General features: G+C 61.4%; 1 protein-coding gene across 2 annotated transcripts; it reads right to left on the reverse strand.

Moving 5' to 3' along the window:
- Positions 1 to 3,541: 3,541 nt before the first annotated feature.
- Positions 3,542 to 7,540, reverse strand: LOC113245676 (spondin-2). 2 transcript variants are annotated; one of them, XM_026485844.4, is made up of 6 exons: positions 7,299 to 7,536; positions 6,677 to 6,902; positions 6,288 to 6,511; positions 6,025 to 6,216; positions 5,562 to 5,742; positions 3,542 to 4,306 (listed from the first exon to the last, which is right to left on the reverse strand). In XM_026485844.4, exons 2-6 carry the CDS (start codon positions 6,897 to 6,899, stop codon positions 4,122 to 4,124), a joined length of 1,005 nt encoding a protein of 334 aa, XP_026341629.2. In that variant the 5' UTR covers positions 6,900 to 6,902; positions 7,299 to 7,536; the 3' UTR covers positions 3,542 to 4,121. The 2 variants fall into 2 exon arrangements, with proteins under 2 accessions (XP_026341629.2, XP_057165525.1); XM_057309542.1 differs by lacking the exon at positions 3,542 to 4,306 and adding an exon at positions 4,335 to 4,785 and having other exon boundaries at positions 7,299 to 7,540.
- Between the last annotated feature and the right edge of the window lie 17,508 nt (positions 7,541 to 25,048).

A 25,048-nucleotide genomic window follows, 5' to 3' on the forward strand; every position in this document is an offset into this window, starting at 1 on the left:
CAGCCCCAGGGGCGGTGTCCCATTGCCTCATGCACATCTAATGTAGGCTTTGTTTACTGGTTTATTTTCATCACCTGCCCCTCTCAAATCTCAGTGCCTTAATACAACCAAGGTTGTTCCCAAGTTGGCTGGGGGTCCTGTGCACCCCCTAGGGGGCTGTCCTCAGTGTGTTGCCCCCTGGAGTGGCTTCTGCAGATGCGCCTCCATGTTGGCCTGTGCTCTGGAGTCTGGAGCATCTCGGGGCCGTAAATGTTCTGGCCCCGAAGAGTGACGCTCGTCACCCCTGCGGCCCCACTCAATGCCATGCTCCAGAAGGAGGGAAGCGGGCTGGGCGCTGCAGGGGGACTCTGGCACAGCCTCCCCGCCCTGCCCCATCCCACCCCACCGTCTAGTGTTCTAACAGGACCCTCCATCCCCTGTAAACGGCACTAACTGGGGTGCTTATCCAGCTTTTCAGGTTGAACCTGTAGTCATGCTATGTGCTCAGTTCTGTGGTACACGTTGGAGGTTTTCTTTTTTAAAGATTTCACCTATTTATTTGAGAGAGACAGAGAAAGCACCAGCAGGGGGAGCGGGAGGCAGAGGCAGAGGGAGAAGCAGGCTCCCCACTGAGCAAGGAGCCCGACTCGAGACTCGATCCCAGGACTCTGGGATCACAGCTTGAGCCGAAGGCCGACGCTTCACCGACGGAGCCCTGAGGCGCCCGTACTTCGGAGTTTTGAGTGCAGGTCTGGATAACACAGCCAACCGGTTCATCACGTCTTACTCGTGACCACTGCATCCATGGCTTTCTGGTTCTGATTTTGTAGTTTGTTGTCTCCTCTGATTCAGGGGTCAGGCTGGTTTTCCTCGTGTGATCGGTGAGCTTCGATTGTAAGTTCACGCTACCGTGGCAGTTTCTGAGTCCCGGGTGCACAGTGAGGTCTCCGGGGAAGATTTGTGCTCAGGGTGCCACCAGCTCAGGACTCTTCAGGCAAAACTTCCAATGAGAGGTTTTCAGATCCCCGCTGTCATCAGATCTCGTGCCTGTGAGTACGCGCTTCTGTTTAGGAATTGTCAGGGAGAGTAGTTTTCTTCTCTCTGCAGATCCAAACGCAGGAGGCTGTGCCCTTGAAGGGCTGCTGTTTGCTTGCCCCGCTCCGGGCCTCAGACACCCCAGGCTAAAGGTGCCAAGGCCAGCAGAGCCATCCCAGGAGGAGCCTGGCTCCCGCTGCTTCTTGTCTCGGCCTCCGAGGAACCGCCTGCGTCCTACCACCTCGTCAGTCCGTTACACACAGAGGACGTGTGTCCGGAGGAGCCTCGTTTGGTCTGTGTTGGCGGGGGCTCAGGACCCGGACTCCCGTAAGTCAAAGCGGGTTGAGTTCTTCAATCAGTCATTCAGCAGGTATGTGCCGTCCGTCACCATGTGCACACCCCTCACCCCAGGCTCTTCGTGGGGGGCCTACTGTGCCCGCGACTGCCCGCGGGCGGATTGTGTCCGTGATCAGACAGACCAGAAAGTCTGCTTGCAAGACTTCCGAGAAGTCTACCCAGCGCGTTGCCCACTGCAGGGAGATGCAGGGAGGCAAGCACGTGGGAGGCTCAGGCGTGGCCTAGAGGGGGCTGGACCTCCTCGCGTGCTCCAGGTCCGTCCGGGCTCTCGGTGAGGCCTGCAGGCTGGAAAGTGAGGTATCATGAAGTACGTCAGTTGTGCCCCGAGATGACGCGTCCAGAGACCCGCAGGGAGCATCTGCTGGGAACATCTCTCTGGCGAGCCTCTCCCCTTAGTGAATGCCCCCAGTCTGTTCAGCGGACACACCCAAGCAATTGGCTAAGCATCTATTCCCCGTGGGGGAAAAAGGGGTCACAAGCAGCTGTTTTCACTGCTTCCTCCCCTAGGTCAAGGGTCAAGGCAACCACATGGGATGTGCATCTTTTCTGGAGTGAGGAATGGGTCCAAGGAGGTGAGCAACAGTAGAGGGCGGAGGGGGCTGAGATCAAGCTCACGGGTTGGGGTGTAGACGAGGGCCACGGGGAGGGGTCAGGGGGTAGAGGAGAGCCATTAGAAGAGATGAGGAAGGAGGGGCACCTGGGTGGCTCAGCCGTTGGGCGTCTGCCTTCAGCCCAGGGCCCGATCCCAGGGTCCTGGGTTCGAGCCCCGCGTTGGGCTCCCTGATCAGGGGGGAACCTGCTTCTCCCTCTCCCACTCCCCCTGCTTGTGTTCCCTCTCTCACTGGCTGTCTCTCTCTCTGTCAAATAAATAAATAAAATCGTTAAAAAAAAGAGAGATGAGGAAGAAGCATTGCCCATCCAGTGTGGGAGGGGCTGTCCCAAAGGACTCCGTGGGGCCGTGGGGGAGGGGGATGGGTGTCAAACCTCCTGCCGCTGGAGGGACAGGACCAAGAGCAAGGGGCATGGATGGCGGTGCACTGCACATGGAGCTGCCCACGGCAGCAGAGTGGGGATCCCGTGAGGAGGGAGACACTGGGAACAGGAGATGCGGAGAATCCTTCCTCGGCCCGTGGCTGGAAGTGGGCACAGGAGCAGGAGGACTTGATGGGGAAGGGGAGGCCAAGAGAAACGTCCCCCAAGATAGGAGGGGGAGACAATGGCTGCTGAGAATGACCAAGTAGGGGACAAGAGAGGGGAGACAATGTGCAGCGTGGCCCTGGATGTGTGCAAGGCCGGGCAGCGTCCCGCACAAGTGCTTCTACGGGGTGCGGATGGCTCATCAGCGGGGGGTCTGAGCGTGCGGGGTCCAACACTGCCTCTCAGAGGGTGGATGGGACACCTGTCAGGGGGAAGATGTGACCTTGAGAAAACACAGAGGCAGAGGTGACAGGGGTCTCTACAGAAGTGACCAAGAACAGCAGGAGCATTGATGGGGTGGCGGACAGGAGGGGGGAGGGCGATAGACGGGGGGGGGGGGGTGGAGGGCAGTGAAGGAGGGAGGGCATTGGACAGGAGGGGGGAGGGCAATGGCTGGGGGGAGGGTGGTGGGAGGGAGAGGGAGGGCAGTGGAGGGGGGAGGGCAATGGATGGGGGAGGACAGTGGACAGGACGGGGGAGGGGGTAGTTGTTGGATCTGATTCTGCATGTGTCCAAGCAGGAGCAAGAATGCTCTGGAAAGGTCCCAAAAAACAGAGAGCAGCCTTTCCCCATCTCCTGGTGGTTCCCTGAGGGACCAGCCCAGCCCCAGGGCTCAGGGCCCCACATGGGATCCGTGCTGGTGGACGAGGTTGGGACCCCTGACCTCAGACAAGGGCCTGGGCAGATGAACAGTGAGCCCCCAGGGCATCTCCATGAGGCTTGGCGGTCAGTGGTGGGGGCAGGGACCGGCCGCAGGCAGCCGCACGCTCCTCGGGACTGCCCGCTCATCCCGCCAACAGCCGCCCTGCGCACTGGGTGTGTGCGGTGGCTGTGAAGACCTCCTTCGCGCCATTCACAGGGTGCCCTTCTGGGACTCTCGGGCATGCCCTCCACGCAGGGGAGACCCTACTCCAGGGGTGGGAGGCTGGCTCTCCCAGCGCCCTGCCAGGAAATGCAAGACGAGGGCCCCTAATATCAGGAAACAGTCTTTATTCAAGTGCAGGGAGATGGGTCACGTGACAATGCCAAGGTGAGGTGTCCGAGCCTGCTCTCCTTTATCCACCTGACCTGTGTGACCTGCCTGGGGCAGCCTCGGCCTGCGGGGCAGGCAGGGGCGTGGGCGCCAGTTCCCCTGGGGACAGCAGGTCCGAGGTATTTCCTATCCGCTGTGGCCTGGGGCTCCTGGGCCTGGGGCTGTGCGGCTCTCCTGCAGTGGCCCCGTGGGGTGGGCGCTGTGGGCACGCCATCTGCACGTGAAGACAACCTCCGACCGGCAGGAAGTGGGGTGGAGCACGATGTATCGCAGAGACTTGTAAGCTCAGGGCTGAAGTCACCCACGGGAGTGGGTCCCAGGACTGGGTGCCCGAGAGAAAAGCCTGCTGGAAGAGTGGCCTCTCCCCATCTCCTGCTCCTTCCAGCAGCCGGAGGCGTGTCTGTGCGGAGGGGTGGGTCAGCGTTGGCGCTCAGAGAGGTGGCGGACAAAGCCCCGCTTGGCCAGCTGAACCACCGGGCTTGGCCCCCACGCGGGGTGGAGGGCCTGCGGGGCTCTGGTCTCAGACACAGTTGTCGGGGACGCACTCAGCCTCCTCTTCAAGCTCGGGGCAGGGTGCCCCCTGGTTGGCCGGCTGCACGCGGATGTAGCGAGTCCTGCTCTTGGCTCCCAGCTGCCCGCACGGACCTCCACACAGCCCCCAGGACGACCACAGGGAGACCTCGCAGTCCAGCGGCGTTTCTGGAACTGGACCAGGCACAAGAGAGGCCTGTGAACAGGTGCGTGTCCTTGTCCAAGACCAGCCCCACACGTCGGCGTCAGGAGGGAGGGCTGGGTTAGAGCCCCCAAGACCACCAATCACAGGCCTGCCACATCCCACTGAGACGCCTTGAGGGAACATTTCCACCTTTGAGCCCACGCATCTCCCCATCTCCTGAGTGGGGACTCCGGGAGGGAGCTCTGGCAGCGGGGAGTGGGGAGACCGCGGGCCCTGGAGGCAGAGGGAGGGTCTGGCTGCTGAGATGCAGCCGGGCTGGCAGGGGGCTCTGGGCTTCAGACCGTGGTGGGAGCGCCCCCGCACCCGCTCGCGGCCGGTCCCCCACCGTCCCCTCTGCCGGGGTGGATGGGGGCACAGAGGGATCCGCTCAGTGGTGTCCTGCCTGTCAGCTGTGACACGGGCCACGCGCAGGGACGCCACTGACAGGGGTCTGGTTCGCCACTCACTTCTGGTGAAGTGCAAACGTGCAAGAGTTACCTCATCGGTCAGCCGAATCCCAAATCTCCCCGAGCCCCAGCGACCTGCCCCAAGTGCCCTGAACCCCCAGCGCCCCAGCGTCTTGTACGGCGCGTTCTGAAGCCCCGGAGCCTCGGCATCTGGTGCTGAGCACGGAACCTAGAGTCCACCTCGCCCTCCGCTGAACGCTCGAGCCCTTGTTTTCACACGACTCTCACGGGCTTGACTCCCCCCTTGCACCCCCTGCCCCCCGAGCCCGCCCCGGCAGGCCGCGGCGAGGGCGCATCATCCCCAGGAGCCGGGCTTTGAATGGAGCACCTTTCCCAGCTCTGCCACCTCGGCTCAACGTGAGGCGTCCCTGGGGGGCATCGGTGGGGTGGACGGACACGCTGGGGCCTGCTCCCTGGACACTGGCCCTCAGGGGAGCAGGTGACCCGCGTGCACTTGGGAAGTGGCAGGTGTTGAGGTATCACTGACACTTCAAAGACCAGCCCTTTGGGTCAGTTTCTGGCCCCAGTGTCATTTCGTGTTCGAATGTGGCGGCCCCTCACCATCTAGGGTAATTCTAAGGGTGAGACAGAAGGCCTCATCGTGGGGGTCAGTACTGGCAGCTGCCCTGTCAGGGGTCCCTGTGAGGCCGGCAGACCTGAGCGCGCTTCCCACCCCTGCAGCCAGCAGCCCGTCAGGGCCCCCCAGGAGCGGGGGCTGCGGGCAGGGAGCCTGCCCTGGTCGTGGTCGTGGTCGTGGTCGCGGCCGGCACGCGCTCACCTGAGAGGCTGTCCGCGATCTCATTGCCCCCGCCAGCGCCCGCAGGGCTTGGGGCGGGCAGAAGGAAGGTCCTGGGGTTCTGCCGGAGTCGCACCAGGGTCACTCTGGCGATGGGGGGCAGGGACTTCAGCCGTGGGTAGTAGAAGGAGTTCGCGGGGTGGCTGGGAGAGGAGGAGGTTATCTGCGGAGAGAGCAGCGGTGTGGACGACTCCGAGCCGCGTGCGTGCGATTGCGTGGGGTGGGGTCGCGGGGTGGAGCCGGGGGCGGGGGGACCGCGGCCTGGGCCCGGCAGTGTAGAACCCCCCCAGGCCGCGCAGGCTGTCGGGGGCCCGCGAGTGGGAAACAGCAGGAAGGGTGTGGCGGGCGGCCTAGGCCCTCCTCCCTGAAGAGCAGCCGCCTGCAGACCCGCGTGTTGCGGGCAGGGACGAGGCCGCTGTGGCCCCTCGCCTCCGACACCGCTCACCTCCGTCACCGTGTCCTGCGGGATGGTCGCGAAGTTGGGGGAGGAGAAGGTAAAGCCGCTGTCGGTGCCGGCGTCGTAGGGGTAAAGGTCCACCGCCACCTGCTCCCTCCAGCGGTCCCCGTCGCACAGGTCCAGACTGTCCACGCCCACAAACCAGTCTGGGCTGGGGACGATGCGGACCACAAAGGACACCTGCGCGGAGGACGGCGCTCAGCGGGGCAGCCGGCGGCCCAGCGCCTCCCCCCACCGCTGCCTCGGCTCACCAGCGAGTGGCGCGAGTGGGCCTCCAGCTCCGCGGACGTCTGCCCGGTGCCGCTGGGCACGGCGGGCGCCGAGAACACCTCGTGCACGCTCTGCAGCTTCTCGCCGGCCGCCTCCATCTCCCGCATCAGGGCCCAGGCCTCGCCCCGCTCGGCAAAGTCCCGGAGCCCGTCGCTGACGTACTGGTTCTTCCGCCACAGGCTGTAGTCGGAGCTGTGCGCGGCCCCTGTGCGCGAGGCGGGCGTGTGAGCCGCCGCCCGGGGGAGCGCACATCCCTCGCGCCCGGGGCAGCGCCCAAGCACAGCCCGACGTGCTCCGCAGACGCCTGAGCGTGCCCACCCTGCACACTGGAAGTATGGTGGAGGGCTTGGGGCCGCAGGGCTGCACTTACCCAGCAGGGACGACCACTGTGCGGGGGGCCGGAACAGGGGGTACTGCTTGGGGAAGGCTGTCTGGCTCCACTTGCCCGTGAAGGTGATGCTGTACTTGGCCAGGGGCCGGGCCGTGCAGACAGATTCTCCCCCCAGCGGCTGGCTGGCCTCGCAGCCAAGTGCGGTCAGGAGGAGGGCCCACAGGGCCCTGCCCCAGGTGGTGGCGTGACTTGGGGCTCCCATGACCTAGGAGCAGAGGGAGAGCTCCACCAGCTGGCACCGCTGGCCCCTGGGGAGGGGAGGGGCAGGGACCTCCCTGAGGGCAGCCCCCCACACGCATCCCTTCTCAGTCCCAATCAGGCTCAGGGGCACTCCCGTCCTGTCCCTGAAAGCAAAGCCGCGTCAGGTTACACTTGGATCCCAAGCCCGGCAGATTCGGAGCTCTGGCTGGGTCTCAGCCATGCGCGGGGCAGCATCCCTGAGTCCCGGGAACCTGGAGGGTACACTTTGGGCTCGCTGTGCCCAGGATGACACCAGCAAACGCAGGCCTCCCTGTTGGGGTGCTGTGGGCTGCCGGGCCCAGGAAAGTGCCAGGAGGCCCAGCGCCTCCGGATGGGGACAGGGGTGCACACTCGTACTCACCCAGCAGGAGCGGCGGGAGGGCTGGTGGCTGGGCTGTGGACAGCGGATGGTCCCCCCCCAGGAGCCCAGAGCTCCAATTTACGCCCAGGACAGCCCCCCTGGCTGGCCACCGCCGTACAGAGAGCCGAAGCTAGGACAGGGAGAGGGAGAGAAGGGGCTCCTCCAGCGCCGTCCGCCCTCGCTCTGACGACGAGCAGATGCTTCTCTGGCGCTGAGGTCACTCTCCTCCCTCGGGCGCCTGCCACTTGCCGCACCCCTTTCTTTGTCTTTCCTCCCGCCTCCCCGCCCCGGCTCCTCTCCCTCCCGCTCCCCCTTCCCAACAAGCCTGTCTTAGTGTCTCCCAGGAGGTGCGGCCACAGTCGCGGCTGGGAGGAGAGCTGGGCTGGGGAACGCCGGCCGCCAGTGCGTTACACCCTCCGAGCAGGGTGGGACCCGAGGGGCCACAGTCCTGGCCTGAAGTTAGTCCAAGTGTTGGAGATGAGCTGAGAAGTGGGGGCTCCCAGTTCAGGCATCCCTGGCCTCGGGGCTCTGAGTTTTGGCACACACAGCATGTCAGCGTGCACAGAGCCGCCGTCCACAGGGCTGGCCAGGGCATCCTGAGGCCGCCGCTCCAGAGAGGAGCCAGAACCACGCCGGTGGAGTTGTCCCAGCTCCAGCTCCGGAAAAGCTCCCTGGGGCAGGGAGGCGGCCCAGAGCTCCCCATGGGGTAGAGCTCCAGGGACGCCTGGCTGCGGGGGACAGGGCTAACGGACCAGAGCTGGTCGCTGCTCACTGTCGGGAGAATTACTTCCAGCACCCTAATCGTGGGGTCTGGGAACTGAAGACAAGCTCTTACTTATCAGAACTGCCCAGGGAGCTTTTAAGCTTAAACAGAAAGCATTCCGATTTTTGGAACTGTTAACATTCCAGAGGCGGTGGGGGGTGGGGGGGAGGGACAGAATAAATGGAATCAACAGGATAGAAAACAAACAGCTGCTTCACGGGGCAGAGAGCGCCCTGCAGCCTCTTGCTGCGGGGCCTCAGGCTGAACACACGTCCTCGCTCGGGGTTTTCAAACCTTTTGGTCTCAGGACCCTCAACACTCTTAGAAACCATTGAGAACCCCAAGAGCTTTCGTGTGTGGGTTATAGCTGTCAATACTTACCATATTCGAAACCATAGCGGAAACATATTAACTCGCTCACAAATGAAAATATGTTCACGTAGATATATAGTGTTCCGTGAAAAACAACTGTGTTTTTCAAAAAGAGTGGCCTGGGTCCATTTGTTCAGATCTGTCTCTGCCCGGCTTTGTGGGCAGGCAGCCGGCCCCCAGACGTGACCCCGTGCGGCTGACGGGAGGCGCCCTGCGGGTCGGCGTCTGTGTGGAGCCCAGCCCGGTGAGGACTGGCCTTGCAGGCTCCGGAAAAGCCCTGCACCTGTGGGAGAGAATGTCGGCAGGAAGGGCAGGTGCCATCTGCGCACCTGTGTCTTGTTCTCCTTGAGAAGCAGTGGCCTTTTCCGGGGAGAGAAAGCAGGAGCCCGGCCCCGGGCCGCGTCGCAGAGGCTCTCCCGCTGTCGTTAGCTCACGCGCTGTCCAGTGCTGGCTGCGGCCTCCACTTGCCCCACTTCACAGGCGGCTCTGTTCCCAGCACCCCCACACCCATGTGGAAATCCTCTGCAAGATCCCTTGGGTGGGGGGGTGCCACCAGTGGAGCCACAGGCGTGGAGCCCACAGGCAGGGTCCACGCTTCCTTGCTTGGGCTCCCCTGGGAGGGGCCCCACTTCCTTGGATGGCGGACTGCCCCCCAAGGTCATGCCTGAGGGGATTCTCAGGACACAATGGGACCTGGGAAGGGGCACAGGAGGAGGCCAGGATAGGCGACCTGTGGCCCCTGGTCCCGGTGGGGCCTCAGGTGGGGAGCCCGGGCAGTAGGGAGTCCGCTCAGCTCGGCCAGGTCCTGCCTCCGTTCGGGCATCACAGAATCCCGTGAGGTGGCTCTGAGGAGACCAGACCCGAGGTCCTGGCCGACTTAGACAGCTCCCCCACCACCCACCCCGCCGAGGGAAAGCCATCCATCCATTCATTAACCCTGGATGAGAACCTCCGGGGTCTCAGTGTGGGGCTGGGGGGGGGGGGCCGGCGAAGTGAGCCTGACCACCAAGCCCTACCCCTGATGTGGGGGAGGGGCTGGGCAGACAGGATACGGTCTGTAGATTGGATTCTATTATTTGGTAAGTGCTTCCTTTGTTAACTGGTTGACTCTAATTCCAGGGCCCCTTCCTGGGAGACACTTCCTGCTCAGTCACTCCTCAGCTGGTTTCAGGGCAACGGGGCTCAGGACTGTGGGTGCTGGTCAGGCCTCCATACCCCCACCATCCCTGTCTGGACCGCCCACCTCCCTGTCTGCACCCCGCCCTCCCTGTCTGCACCCCGCCCTCCCTGTCTGCACCCCCATGCTGTCTGCACCCCTATCCAGTCTGCACCCCCATCCTGTCTGCACCCCATCATGTCTGCACCCCACCCTCCCTGTCCACACCCCCATGCTCTCTGCACCCCTACGCTCCTTGTCTGCACCCCCTGTGTTCTCTGTAGACCCCCAGTGCCCCGGGGCAGAGCAGTCCTCTCCGCCTCCCCTCTAAATGGCCGCAGCACACACACCCCCACCCCCCAGCTCCTGTGCCTGTTGCAGCTCCAGTCCGTACAGAGCACAGAGCACAGGATGGGCCACCGATGGGCCCACCTCCTTGCTGAGGCCGGCAGCTGTGGAGCCCTTTCCCTCCGCTGTGAGGGGTGGGGCTTGTGGGCTCACACTGGCCCTTGAGGGCTGTGTGGGATTTCCAGAAGTCTGGTTTGTGGGTTGCTGAGAATAGGCCTGGCAGGCGGGGAGTGCTGGGTCAGCTCCGAGTCCAAGTCCTCTGCCCCCCGGGCTGTGTCCCTGCCCCCAGGTCCCAGAGCCCAGGATGCCCCCGCGGGGTGCCAGGGGCTCTTGAGGTCTGGTGTAACAAGGGTCCTTTCAGAGCCCTCTCCAGGTGTGGCGCGGGCCTGCCTGGAGCCCCACCCGGGCACAGGCTGTCTCAGGCGCTGCTGTCTGGCTCCCCAGGGGGATCCCTCCAGTCACACAGGCACACGTTTGTCTGCTCATTTGCCCACTCACCAGACATTTACCAAGGGCCTCGGGCCTGCCAGACACCACAGACTCTGCACACACACCCTGTCCCACAGGGCTGAATATTCCAGCAACACCCCGGCAGTTCAGGGGCTCTCCCCGCCCTGCTGTCCCAGCACCCCCTCCCTGTGCGCAGACGCTCCTGCCTGCTCCGCCCCAGGGCCTTTGCACTGGCAGCTCCCTGTACCTCCCTGTGTGTAAGTCTCAGGGAACACCCCCTGACCGCTTGGCCCAGAGGAGCCCCGTCTCGCCCTGTCTTGTCATGGCTTTGTTTTCAGTCAGGGCTCCTGCAGAGCAAGTCTGACTAATGTAAGCAGGGTGTGGCTTCCAGAGCTGAGCTTCCAAGAACGACTTCCAGGACTGTGTGCAGGACGGCCGCTGACCAGCTGCCGGCCCCACCTGCCCGGCCCCACCTGCACCCCTCGCACCCACTGAACTCTGTTCTGCATCCAGGTTTCTCTGAGGACTTCTGGTATGTGGAGCCCGACCTGGTCTGGGAATCCTGGGTCCTGGGTTAGCATTGCGGCCTCTGCGGCCCAGGAAGGCACCAGAAGGGGCAGGTGCTAGCCCGCCGAGCCCCACACCCACAGCACCGCGCCTGCCCTGCTCTCTTGTGGAGCCCGCGCCCAGTGGGGGCCTTGCCCAGTGGGCTCCCCTCTGCAGGCAGACACCCGTGACCAGGCCTGACTTGCAGGGGGGCCTGTGAGTCCAGGACTCTGGGCCAGCGTCCCAGCGACACCTGGGTTGAGGGGGCAGGGCCACGGCAGCTGAGCTGCAGGTGTGGGAGGAGACCAGCTTCCATCTGGTGTGGACATAGATTTCCCTGCTCTGGGCAAGGGTCTGCCGCCCGTGAACACGGGCCTCTGCTCCCAGGGTTTGCCCTGGCGTCCTCACCCACATGAAGAGGGCAGGACCCCAGCAGAAACGGCAGAGTGAGCCCCCCTGGGTAGGCTCTTCCTCTTAAAAGCGGTGAAAAACAGGCAAAAACGGCCAGCACAGACCTTCTGAGCACCTGGACATGAAGCAGGCTCTAGCAGACTTTGGAGTGTTTCTTATTTTTTGTTGTAATCCCGAAAATTGGCTGAACTTTGGTAAGAACAGCAAGCCATAAGGTGTTCTGTTTTGTACCATCTTGACCATTTTTAAGTGCACAGCTCAGTGGGATTAAACACGTTCACATTGCTGAATGGCCGCCACCACCACGCATCCCAGGTCTTCACTCCTCTTGTGGATCTGAACCTCGGTGACCATTCAGTAGTAAGTCCCCGCTCCTGCTCCTCCCAGCCCCTGGCAGCCCCGTCTGTCTCTGTGATTTGGGCTACTCTAAGTAGCTCATACAAGTGGCATCTTTCAGGCCTTGTCCTTCTGCGTCTGGCTCCTTTCGCTGAGTACAGTGTCCCCCAGGCTCGCTGTGGGGTGGCAGGTGTCAGACCGTCCTTCCTGCTTCAGGCCGAGCCCGTGATGTGTGCACCCACACGGGCAGTCGACGGATGCTCGGGTGGCTCCCGTGCTTCAGCCGCTGTGCGTGACGCTACGGGAACACGGGTGTGCGAACATCCCTTTGAGACCCCGCTTTCAGCTCTTTTGGGTATAGTATACCCAGAAAGGGAATGGCTGGGCTGTGCGACGGTTCCACGTTTACTATTCTGAGGACCCCCCACAGTTTCCCACGGCGGCTGCACCATCTCCCATTCGCACCAATGGGGCACCGGGTTCCACTTTCCCCATGTCTTCGCCAAGACCATGAGGTGTTTTCACTTGGTCTGTCCCCCACTCTTCAGCTTCCAGTAGCCTAAAAATGGGCACCCCCACTCATGCTGCACACCAACAGCCCGACAGCCCGATGGAGCCCTTTCGAACAGCGCTCCTGGAGAAGCGTCCAGTGTCACCGACTCTGGTTTCCTGGAGGACCCCAAGCAAAGTTGTCTGCATTTGACCTGATTCAGAGCTGACCCCACACAGAAGCCTTTTCCCCGGGGGTGATGGCTGGAAACAATTACAGGCAGTTGACGAGCTTTGCAGTTGCCTGACGTGGTGGGTGACAGTGGGGACGAAGGGACGAATCGAAATCTTAGAAGAAAATTCTGAGAGATGGGGTGTCCGAGGGAGCTATGGGAAACACCGACGTGTTCGCGGGGATCTAGAAAGCCACACGAATTCCGAGGGCAGCTCGTGTTCAGGAAAGATCCGAGCTTCCCTCCGGCGAGCCCACGGCCCGGCGCCCTGCGACAGGGGGCGCGCGTGACAGCAGGTCTTTCAGGAGGTCTCCGTCCAGCCATTACCTGGCCACTAGCTAATGAAGCAGAGACTTAGTGGCCACATGTGGCAAAAATACAGAGTTTACAGAATCAATCCAGGGCAGTCCCTTAACAGGCAGCAAAGCAACCAAGCAAGGATGCCGGTAGGACCTGACTTCCAGGACGGCTGCGCATTGTGTTATTTTAACTCTTCAACTCCCATCAAAACTACACCTCTGTCTATGTAGACTCCACCTGTTCTGACCTTCTCCACAACTGACCAAATGACAAGTCTCAATAAATTTAAAGTGAGGGAAATAATGCGTGTCAGTTCTCACACCACGGTGGAATGAACTAGAAACAACAAGAAGAAATTTGGCTCCAGCCTCTGTCCTGGAGCTTCTGGGAGACACAGGTCCCACCTGAGACAGGGGTCCCACCTGAAAGCCCAGCCCTGCTGTTCACTGGCTGGCAACCTGATCTCTCTCTTTCCTTATCCGGGCTCCAGGGCCTGAGGTTGTGCGGGTCTCTAAAGAGCAGTGGTGGACGTTACAGGGAGCTGCTCTGTGCTGTGTCTGTCACTGGGTGGTCCCGCAGGGCTGCCAGCAGGACCCCAGCCCTGGGGAGGAGAGGAGCAGGACCCCTGGAGAGGCAGGCCTCCCATCTCTCCCCAGAATGTTCCGTACCTCTCCAGACCACCTTAGCCTCGGTGGCACCTGTTCTCGCGGACTGAACCTCCGCTTAAGACCCAGGGACTCCGGCCAGAGTTGGGTCCCCTCCACCTGCACCCACCCAGGCACACCCTCTGTCTGACCTGCCTCCCTCAGGCTGGGGCAAGGCCCCCCGAGCCCCCACCTGCTGAAAATGGGGTAGGGCACGGCTTCTCCAGCATGAGCTCAGAGCAACAGCAGGACTGAGAAGTGGGGCAGAGGTACCACGTACAGTGCCACCTGCCAGAGGCCCCTGGTAGGACCCGCCAGATGGCGGGAAGGGAGCCCCACGGAGGGCAGGCCGTCCCAAAGGCTGGGCAGTGCCCAAACGCTGGAGGGGCCCAACGGGAATTTCATGGATGTGCTGCCCCTGGGGAGAGCGGGGAAGAGGGATGACCAGGGAACAGGGAAACCTAACCTCTCCAGCAAGTGCAGCAAGCAGACCCAGGAGCCACAGCTCAGCTCTCCAGGTGGGACTCATGAGGACCCCGGCTTCCCGTGCCGAGGGGGCTGTGTGCAGTGTGGGCCCTGCCATCCGTGTGACCACGGCACACAGAAGCCAGTCCCTTTGAGGGCCCCCTGCGGCGGGGAGCGCTCGGCTGCCCCACACCACGCCTCTGCAGGGAGCAGGCCCAGTGCGGGGGCCCGTGGGGCAGAGGGCAGTGGAAGCCCCTGGCTGCACAGTGCAGGTGGGGAGGGAGTGAGGAGGAAGCCTCTGTCGCTGCCTGGTCCTCCGCACGCCCTGTCCAGCCCGTCCTGTCCAGCCAATGCAGCTGGGCCTCCTGCTTGCCTTGCCCCCCTAAGCGACGTCCCCGGCATTGGCCATTTTGATGATCACAGCTGCCCCGTGGACAGCTTTAGCCTGTCTCATGATGAGAAGACCGAAGGGTGGGACCCAGCCCCTCCTGGGGGGAAGGGTTGGCGGCCCCAGCCCATGGCTGCCCTCTCGGGAAGGCGCCTGGAGGAAGACGGTCCTCAGAGGCACCAGCAGGGGACACAGGACTCGCTCGCCCACAGAAGCCCTGCGAGCCCCCGAGCTGCAGGCTGCAGGCCGGGCACTGTGCTGGGGTGCCCAGAGACGCGGGGGCAGGGCGAGGGGTCTCCCACCGAAGGAGGATGGGAAAGAAGGAATGAAATTCACAACCTACAGAGCCGGTGTTTCCCGAGGAGGACGGTAAAACACACGGGAATGTTTTCAGAGACACAGTAGAAGAAAATGCTCCTTGAAGTTCTGAGTCTGCAGAGTACGAGGACGCTCGGCACCCGGGGACTGGCGGAGCGGTGACCGAGGGCCACAACGTCTCGGGCAAATCTGAGGGTGAAGAACCGGTGGACCCATGGGTGAGAATCCCAGGGAAAGGCAGACTGCTCTCACACCTCCGCTCAGAATGTTCCGGAAGACATGCAGCCCCGTGGAGTTGGGCTCGGGGCAGGAAGCCTTCTTGGGTTGGAGTATGCACTTGGACCCCAGCGCTGCAAGGACTGCTCAGCACCAGAGGACCCGGAAGGAGCATCTGCTGCCAGGCCCTCGGTGGGGTTGGCTCCAGTTACCTTTTGTCACATAACCCACCACCCAAAACCCCAAGCGTCAGAACCACAACAGCGTCTGTTCCGCCCGAGAACCCGCACCATTGGCGGGGCCCAGTCGGCAGCCGTCCCGGCTCCTCTTGGTGCCCCTGGGTGGCCGAAGGGCTGTGGCCACAGTTGCTGGAGGCCCCTTGGCACAGTGCCAGGGGTTCACGCTGGGCTGGGACCTCGGCGGCACGTGGCCTGTGCGTGGCCTGCACTCCTCCCAGCACGGTGGCTGGTTCCGGGGCCGGCGACCAGCGCGAGAGCCCCGAGGGGGAGGCATGACTGTTGTGAGTCACAGGGGCCACCCAGGTCCGTGGGGAGGGGAACAGACCCCATCCCTCTAGGGGAGCGGTGTGGCTCTGGAAGACGTGGGGCTGGAGGGTGTGTGGACATTTGGGGAATGTGGGAGCTGCCCTCGGTCTTTGCGGCAGCTCGAGGGGCGGGCACGGGGTGGCGCTCATGTCCAGGGCTGTGCGAGCCTCCAGGTCCCAGTCGCACACGCCAGTCCCAGGGGCCGAGGCGTCGTGTCCCCTTCAAATGCCCCATTTGTCTACAGCCCATGCCTGGACCCCGTGCCAAGGGAGCCGGTGCGGTCCCTGTGGGTGTGTGCTCCCAGCACCTCCGGTGGGGCGTGGGGTGGGTGGGGCCTGCCTCCCTGGCCTGGCGGGGAGAGCAGACACACAGCGCCGAGGGGTCCCCTCCCCCCGGCGACCGTGCAGTGGGGGCAGGCGGGTCATCGCTGCTCTCACCCGACACCCCTCTGGAGAAGCTCTTCTCAGGGGTGACCCTACCCAACAGAGCTGGGCGTAGGGACCGGCTCTGAAATGGGGGGGCGGGCAGCAGGAACCTCCCCCCACCAGGGCCGCGCAGGGTGAGACAGTGTGTGCTCCGTGTGCTGCCCGCGGGGGTGCCAGGTCCGGTGGGCCAGCCTCCCCAGCACACGTTCCCGGTGGGGATTTGGGTCAGAGTGCATGGAGGGTGCAGGGGCCCCAGGACAGCTAGCCTCCTCCCCCGGGCCTGTGTGCCTCACTCCACGGGCGTCCCCATTCCTGGGCTCCGATGGGACAGTAGATGCCCAGCTCTGGGGGGACGCACGGAGCTGTGAGTGAGGCTGGGCCGGGAAGCCCAGAGCCGGCCCTTCCCTGGCTCCCCGAGTCCTGACCCTGTGCAGGCCACACCCCCTCAGGGCCTCAGTTTCTCCCTCTGCAGGGTGTGGGATGGGACCAGGCTCACCAGATGGCCCTCCGGCCCCCACACGCCTGAGCACTGAGATCACCCCTTGCCTCATGACCCCGCAGGCCTGCCAAGCTGCTGTGCTTCGCAAGGAGTTCCGTCCAAGCTCTGAGTCAGGCCTCGCTGGCGGCCAGGCTGGCTGTGCATCCCGGGAGTGGGTTCAGACGTGGGGACTTCTGCGTTCACATCCCAGCGGGTTTTCCCTCTCTCCTCACAGGGCTGGAGGCCGCGCTCTGACAGGCTTCAGGGTGCCAGGGGCTATTTCCACAGGAGAAGCACTTTCCAAGGATGCCCCTAGGGTTCAGGGGTGCCTTGGTGGTGAGCAGAGGCGTGCACAGCAAGGGGGACTGGCCCCTGCTGGGGGCCATGGCATCATGGCCAGGCACATCCGTCTGGTGAGGAAGGTGGTCCAGCTTTGCCCCTGTTGGGGGGGGGATTGAAGGGGTCCCAGGGAGGGGCCCCTTTCAGGGGCGTAGGGGCCGAAGGAGTCAGCCCCAGTTGGGAGGGGCTGTGTCGCCCAGCCCAGTGGTTTTGTCCCTGTCCCCTACCCACGCTGTCTCCCGCCCTGGGAGCCCTGGAGGTGCAGGCCGAGGGTCAGACTTCCCAACAGAGCCGAGTGAACCAGAACACACACACACACACACACACACACACACACACGGAGCTTCCTCCCAGCAGGGCTCTGCCTGCCCCCCAGCCCAGGGAGGCCAGCAGCCCCCAAGGGCCAGGGGAAGGCCTTCCTCCCCACTTCAGGGAACTATTTCCCAGCCTGGAAATTCTGAGCAGGCACTGGAGGCCCCGTAGCCTTGCGGCTGGACGCCCTGGCTCCAGCCCCGCTGGCGGCCTACTTTCCGCCTGGGCCCAGTGGAAATGTGGGTCAGAGCTGGCTTGCCTGGCCTGGGGCCAGAACCAATGGAAGGAAAAGCACAGCCTGGGGGCCGCCTGGCGGGGCCAGCCCCCACAGCAGCCTGTCCCATTCCAGTGGCACCCCACGCTCACCACCACCGCCACTCTGCTCGGCAGGTGGGGGGCCCCCGGGCTGTCCACCACTTCATCCTTCTTCATTCATTCCTAGGTCTGGCTGTCATGTTGGGGGTTGGGCTGGCCTGTCAGTAAGGGAAGACCCCACACTGTCCCAGGTCCGCTTCTCCCCCAGAGGCAGCTGGACTGGGCCCATGCCCCCTGGTGGGTGCCCTAGAGACCACACCCAGCCAGGTCGACCTGGTGGGCTCCTTCTCACCAGCACCCGGAGCCCAGCGCCTTCACCCCTCCCAGGTATCTGCACCCTCCCCTAGAGTACACAGCACCCCTGAGCTGCCCATGGGAGTCCTGAACCTCCACAATCCTCCAGCGGCTCTGCTCACGAGGGGTCATGGACCCCAAATTCGGGAAGGCACCCTGGATTTGTGCGTGCTGCAGCCCCTGCTTCAGGACCCTCCTGTTCAGAAGGCCCACCTGGAGGTGAGCTGGGAGCTGGACAGGGGCGAAGCCAGGATGCCCTGCGGGTGCTGGGTGAGCTGGGAGCTGAGGAGGGGCGAGGCCAGGCTGCCCTGCGGGTGCTGGGGTGGGCTGGGAGCTGGGCAGGGCAGAGGCCAGGACACCCTGCGGGTGCTGGGATAAGCTGGGAGCTGGGCAGGGCAGAGGCCAGGACGCCCTGCGGGTGCTGGGCACTGCCAAACTGTACTTCCTGAGGTGTCTGATTCCCTGCCTCCTAGGGATTCCCAAAGATGTCAAAAGCATAGAAAGCCTTGTTCTCAATGATTTAAAGAACGGATCAGCCCTCCCTTCCCTCCCCAACCTCTGAGAGCGAGAGAAGGAGCAGGGCTGGTGGGGTCTGCAGGCACTGGTCCAGTGTCACGCCATATCCCATATTTTGTGTGTCTGCTGATCCTCTTTCTGGAGCTGGTTTGGGCAGGAATCCCATGGGAGGAGAGTGTCTGTCCTCAGGGGCCAGGTCAGGGTTTGTGCCTACTGTTGACACTACCTAAGGCCTGGTGAAGAGTCCCCAAGGTCAGCCCCCTGCTCCCACCCTGGGGGAGATGCGCAGCCAGGCACCGGCCCCGCGGATGCAAATTGGAGTTGTAGCTATTCCAACGGCCAGATCGCCGTCTAAATGAGCAAGGCCATGCTTCTGTGGGTTCTCCGAAGGCAACCCCGTCGTCTCTCCCTTCTCCCTTCTCTGGAGGGTCCTGCCTCCGTAGGGGAGGTGTTGGCAATCAGAGCATCTGATGCTGTACACGTTGTGGCCACAGCCACTGGTCAGGCCCCGTGGCTCTGGGAGGGAGACAAGTGGTCAGTGCTCTGGCTCAGTGGCCGGGTCCGCTCTCCAAGGGGCAGCCCATCTTGGGAAAGCAGCACCTGGATTTAGCAGGGCCCGGAAGGGGGGGGCGGGGGCGGCCTGCCTTCCATTCCCATTGTGGAAGGCGGTAACTCACGTTTGTGGCGGTGATCTGAATGGGGTCCTGTGGAAGAGACAACTTAAAGGGAGCTCTTGGTGCCCTTGCCCCTTGGGAGGCTCATGGAGGCTGGAGGCTGCTCACCCTCCAGCTAACCCACCAGCCTCCACCCAGACTAGGCCCTCCACCTTCTCTTCTCTGGTACCCAGCAAGGGAGGGAGGCCAGTGCCCTGGGGTCAGAGAGGCCAGGGGATTCCACCTCAGGGAGGTCACCTCTTGGGGCCCGGTAGCTCAGGGTCTGCCAGTCTCTAAAGCACTGTGAGGCCTCTGTCTAGCTCGTTCTCTGCTGCTAGACTGTGGAAGCAGCCATGAGCAAATGAGCACGAGTGTGCCTGGCTGTGCTCCAATAAAATATTAGCGACCAAGACCCGAGGGGGGCTTGAGAGCACAACAGAGGTGCACGATCCCCATCGCTGTCACCCACGCACCCCACTGGAGCCTCTGCCTGTCCTTTCCCTCACCCTCACAAACCCATGATGCCCTGAAATCTTGTGGGTGGATGGGGCAGCCAGGGTGGGGAAACGAACACGCTTGTTGACAGAAAGAACATGGTCCTTCAAGAGAGAAAATCTTAGCCAGGCCTGGAGTTCTCATCTGCAGTGTTGGAAGCAGAGGACGTTGAAATGTCATCCATGGGTCATGGAGGGAGAAGGACTCCACCCCAGGCATCTTATACTAGCTCAGAAGTCGTTACTGTGAGCAGGGAAGTGTTAGTCCACATGTCGTCGTGTACCCCATTCGAGGGGAATACCGGAAAACTGACCGTGAATCAGAACAGAGGATGCAAGATCGATGTCAAGACAGCACTAAGAGGACAGGAGCCTGAGCGCGAACCCTGGCGCACGCTGATCTCCGCACTGAGTAAGTGAGCGCATGTTGGGAACGACGGAGACGTGAGGCATCAACCTCTATGTACCACCCAACAAAGGAACTAAACACGTAAAGCCAAACTGAAAGGCCCCACAGGGACTGAGGAATGCAGACCGGGCACTCTCACTGGATCTCTCCATTATTGAGTCTAGTGATGTTACAACAGACGTGGATGGAGACAGTGATCTTCGCTTTCCTCCAGGGAAGACACAGGACTTTCCACACGGCCGTGACGTTACATACTTGCAGGCGAAGAAAACCTTTGAATGAAAAAGTAGATCAGTGAAAATGATCTTATTATAATCTAACAAAATTTGAAATAAATAACAAAAGTCACATACATACTCCCAACTTTAACCACTGGGAAATTAAGAAACACATTCCTAGGTACCCCTCAGATAAAACAGGAAATCGAATCTGAGCACACAAGGTCTTGGAAAGCCGTGAGAATGTAAACACAACTTAGCCCAGCCCAGAGGCTCAACACAGCGCTCGAAGGAATGAAAGTGAGGGATTTTGTGCCCATTTTAGGAAATTAGAATCAGAACAATAAAATACATCTTAAAAAGCAGAAAGAGGGGATTATGAAGGGAAAGCCAGAAATTAATTAAGTAGAAAACAAGTAAAAAGGAAAGAAGATGAAGTGGTTTTTCTAATAGAATATAGAATAGAACCCTAGCCCTTCTAACAGCCTGGCTAAGGAGAGGTGCTCTCTAGTTAGAACTCGTGTATATTGAAATTTAGAAACCCACATGCAGGCAGGAGCTGGAAGGAGAGACGGGGCGGACGGCCGGGAGATGAAACAGCACGACTTGCAAATCTGGGGCAGGTGCCTGGAAACTCACAGCAAACAGGTAATTTTCTAGTGAATACCAATTATTAAAATAACTTAAAATATAGGAGAAGACATGGATAGACAAATATAGGACAGTGGAAAGGTGATTAAAAATGAAGTAATGAAGGAAAGCATCGGGAAGAGACGTCCACAGATGGGTATGCTCTAACCTTAAGTCAGAGGAAAAGTCATTCCCGTGTTATTCTGACTTTTCCAAAACACATAAAAAGATGGAAAACTCCGTAATTCATCTCATAAAAACAGTATAATTTAATATAAAAACCTGATGTAGTAAAAAAAAGGAGACTACAGACAAATATCACTCATAATTGAGGATGAGAAAAAAATCTAAATAGGGGAATAGCAAAAGAATCCAACAGAGAGTCTTCAGGATGATACGCTGTGATGTGGTGGGTCTGGGCCAGGCTTCCAAGGGTGTCCGAGATCGAGTTCAATAAATTCATTGACAAAATGGCACAGAAAATTCAAAGAACCAAAGCGATAAATACTGAAAGTGACGAAGTTCAGCAATCACTATTAATACAGATTATCAACCCATAATTAATCTATTACAATATTATTAATCTGTGTAGGCTACTCTAGTAATGGTAATAGTAATCATGATTCATAATAGAATAAAACAGAAAAAGGAATAAAGATCTTTACAGACCACACTGGCCAAGACCATTGTGCCTAGAAAACACAAAACCTCCAACCAGCGTGGTGTGAGTGGTGATTCTTGCCACTGCCGTTCCCTTTGCATGACGTTGCAATGCCACATTTTCTTGGAGGTCCTAGCAAATGTGATATGAAAATCAAAGAAATGATGTAAACGTTAGAAAACATGGATAACCCTATTTGCGTGTGCAGTAGTATAAGACTGTAAGAAACTATGCCCTGGTTTAAAAACTTAAAACCCAGGAAGAAAAATAAATGAAAATGAGTAACTTGTCACTTCTCAGCTGTGAGCACCTAAGCGTGAGAGCAAGAACTGTTGGGTCCCAGGAGGAACCTGGGGGCTGAGCTGAAGGTGCTGGACCCCTCGGAGGGCGGCGAGCCGCTCGCTCGCTGCCTACGCCTCCAGGCTGGGCTGCCCCCGGTGGGGCGGAGCGTGGGGACTCGGCTGCCGCCTTTTCCAAGGCCCACTTTCCCGTTTGCGTTCTCGTGGTCCCCACGTGGCGGGCTGTTGCCCGGTGGCGCATGGCGGAGGGGAGCCCCCCTCGCGGACAGGACGAGCCTGGGGAGCAGCGGTGTTGTCAGGACGACAGAAAGGCAAGGAAGATGGGAATGGACGGGAGCAGAACCGTGCAGCTCAGCGCGGAGCAGCCGGGCCCTGGGCGCACGGAGAGACACAGCGAACTCTGGGAAGGTTTGGGGCCGCGAGTCAGTGGGCGCGGGCTCTCCCTGTTGGATCCCAGCTTTTCAAATGGGATGAAGCCACTTTAAAATTGCTCTGGAAGGTTTGAGCCTGGCCTGCGAGGAAAAAAGGACCGGTGGACCCTGGTTCTGATCCTGGCCCCGCCAGTTGCCAGCTGCGTGGCTGGGGCGCGGTGACTTAGCCGCCCCGTGCCTCAGTTTCCTCACCTGCTGGATGGGAGTTGTGCTGGGGAGGGAGTGAACCCGTGAGAAGTGCCTGCTCTAAACACATGCTCAGCGGAGTGGTGTTTGCGGGTACCAGAACATCGCAGAGCCCACCCCAGTCCGGTCTGTGCCGTCGACACAGGCAGTAGGCAGCAGCGCCCCGGAACCGAGTCCACACTTGGATTCGGGAGCGCGTGAGGGTCCTGAGGGACAAAGCCGAAGGTCAACATCGTGGGGGAAAACGGCGGCTCGAGTCATAAGCGAGCGATGCCGTGGAGTGGCGAGCAAGGAGCAGCCTCCGGGAGCTGGGGTGCATGGAGAGGGGGTGCCAGGGGGGCCGGGGCCACGAGTTGCAGGACCCTGCGAGGACGAGGGGCCGCCGTCGCCGTGAGGAGGTGGCTGGGCCTCGGAACCAGCAGCCAGGGCACAGAGGCTGGGACCCCAACGCCTAAAGACGAGTTTCTGGGTGGGCCGGCTGGCTCGGCGCCAGGATCTTCCAGCTCCCACGGCATGTCCTCCGTCTGCCGAAAATGTAAACCATGACCTAATGGCTCGGGGAATGTGGTTTCCGCTGGCTGCCCCGCAGCTCACAGCTGTTCCCCATCAGGGCAGTGCCGGCCGCCAGGCTCTAGCCGCCCCTTGTTTCCCAGCAGGAAGCCCAAGGCCGCACAACTGCAGGCCAGGTGCGGACACCCCTCCCATCGCCACCCCTGCTCGAGACCGGCTCCAGCTGCGGACCGTGGGGAAGGCGGTTAGGGCCTGGGCAGGCAGAGGGCAAGGCTAGACACGCAGGCCCTTCCATCCTCATGGACATCACATCCTCGGGCTTGAGCCGGGGGAAGGGTGGGGGTGAAGGGAGCAAGGACGTGGGGCTCTGTGTCCCCTTCGGGCCCCTGCTGTGGAGGACACTGCGCTGGGGACCCTCAGACCCCCAGGGCAGGATGCACCTTGAGCCCTTGCTGGTGGATGGACCCCCACCCCCACCCCAGTCCACTGATCGGAGCCTCCGGGTGCTGCTTCCTCCCCAGCCCAAGCATCTCAGCTTCCTGCTGGTTCCATAGTCACATCTACAGGCTGGAAGGTTCTGGATGGTTCAGAGGCCCCTGTGTGGCCTGGTCCCTCCCTGGTCCTTCATTTTCTTCTGCACAAGCCCAGGACTGAGCCTTTGTGTTTGAGCCTGCACCCCCTCCCCCTCCCACCCTGTGAGATCTGCCCCCAGAGGGCTGGTGGGTGCACCTGCCCAAGGCACCCCTCCCTTCCCCATCTGGCTGGGCCCCACCCAGTCCCTGCTCCCCGAGCCCCACTGCACTTGGGATGTGCTGTATGCACGGATGGTGGGGCTCCGCCAGGCAAGGGGCTGTGCCGACTCTAGCTGGGATGAGCCAGGGGTCTGCGACTACCCCACTGGACACCCTGGGTTGGCCCTTTCCAGCCCAAAGCTTCCCCTCCATGGGCCCCGGCAAAGGCCTGGGCAGCTCCCGGAGCTCACCCCCTGGACAGGGGTGTGGGGTCCTCCACTGGACTGGGCCTGTGCCCAGCAGTCCAGGGGTGTGCGTGGACAGAATGTTTTTGGGGGCAGCCCTGCAAAGCTGCATGGGAGGTCGGAGTCCCCTATGGGAGGGAGGTCAGAGAGAAACTTATACTCCCGGGGAAATTGCTCTCCACCGCAGCTGTCACTGGGGCAGGGCCTTGGCTCATGCCGCCGTCTCACCATAGCTGCCATGGTTGGAGGAAGAACAGATGGAGGAAGAGCATTGGCTTAAAAAGAAAAATCTTTATTGAGATACAACTCACATGTATCTCATTAACACATTTTAAAGTGTTTAATTCAGTGGTTTTTAGTTTATTCACGAGGCTGTGCAACCATCATGTCTAATTCCAGAACATTCCATCACTCCCAAAGAGGTCCTGTCCCCTTAGCGGCCCCTCCCAGCCCCTGGCCACCACTCGGCTGCCTTCTGTGCCCGGGGATTTCCCCACCCCAGACGTGTCTGTAAGCAGAGTCACGCAATAGGTGGCCCGTGTGTTTGCTTCTTTCCTTCACGTGATGTTTTCAAGCTTCATCCATGTTCACGCACATGCAGGAGCTTGGTTCCCGCCCACAGCTGCACATTATTCCGTCGTTCGAGCAGACCGCGTGTGTTCATGGGTCATCCGTCGACGATGTTTGCGCTGATGTGGACAAGGCTGCCGTGAGCGTTTGTGCCAACAGCTGGCTTCGACGCTCCTGGCAGGTGCGAGTCTGTAGGACGGGGACCCCGTGACGTCCGTCCCTGGTGCGCGGAGATCCGCATCGCGCCCTCTGATGACCGCGGCCGGTACACGCACACACCCGCGCCATGTGGCGCCTACTGTTTGCAGCCCGAGGATGTTCGTAGCTTCAGCGTACTTTCCTTATTGCTTTTTCCTCCAGAATTTCCTTAGTTACTGGTCCGTGTTTGCTGCCGAATGTTACCCGTACAGTCAGCGTACCCAGCTGAGACGCTCCCAGGCCCGCGTCACGTTCAGACTCGCTCAGGCTGCGGCGACACCACGTGAGGCTCAGGCAGGACCGTCCCGTGAAGACAGGACGCAGGCACGGATGGCGCCTGGACGGCCCATGATTGCTGCTGTGAACACGACTTCCACCATCTCTTCTGGGAAGCAGCTGAGGCAGGAGACGTGGCCGGCCCCTACTGTGCCCTCAGGGCTGCCAGGCCACAGTCCAGCACCGCCTGTCCCTGACAGCCCGCACTGGGTGCCTGTGGGTTCGCCCTGCCCGGAGAGTGTCCTGACACATTTACCAGCGGCCCCTGCCGCTATGGTGTCCAGGGGGGCGGTGGCCACAGAGGGTCTGAACACTAGCCAGTGTTGTCCAGGCCCCCACCCTAGGCACGCCTGTCCTCACTCACCGGACACCCCACCGCTACACCCCCCAGGCTCCCCCCACCCAGCAGGCCCCTGGCTCTGACGCTGCGCAGGCTTTGATGGGGTGGGGGTGGGGAGGCTCAGGGGTCAGTGACCAGCCGGTTTTGCGGTCCCCGAGGTTCTGGGCCGTGGTGGGGCAGGGCAGTGGAAAGCGACCTGGTCCCTGACCTCCTACCTTGAGCTCTCCCAGGGACAGCCCA

The sequence above is a fragment of the Ursus arctos genome, unplaced genomic scaffold, assembly GCF_023065955.2.
Source record: "Ursus arctos isolate Adak ecotype North America unplaced genomic scaffold, UrsArc2.0 scaffold_9, whole genome shotgun sequence".
In the NCBI taxonomy this organism is placed as follows: Eukaryota; Metazoa; Chordata; class Mammalia; order Carnivora; family Ursidae; genus Ursus; species Ursus arctos.

Coding starts and splice junctions, on each gene's coding strand:
- LOC113245676 (XM_026485844.4), bottom strand. CDS start 6,899: ATGGGAGCCCCAAGTCACGCCACCACCTGGGGCAGGGCCCTGTGGGCC. Junction 6,217..6,287: donor CCCACTCGCGCCACTCGCTG/GTGAGCCGAGGC, acceptor TCCTCCGCGCAG/GTGTCCTTTGTGGTCCGCAT. Junction 4,307..5,561: donor GATCGCGGACAGCCTCTCAG/GTGAGCGCGTGC, acceptor TGCCTGGTCCAG/TTCCAGAAACGCCGCTGGAC.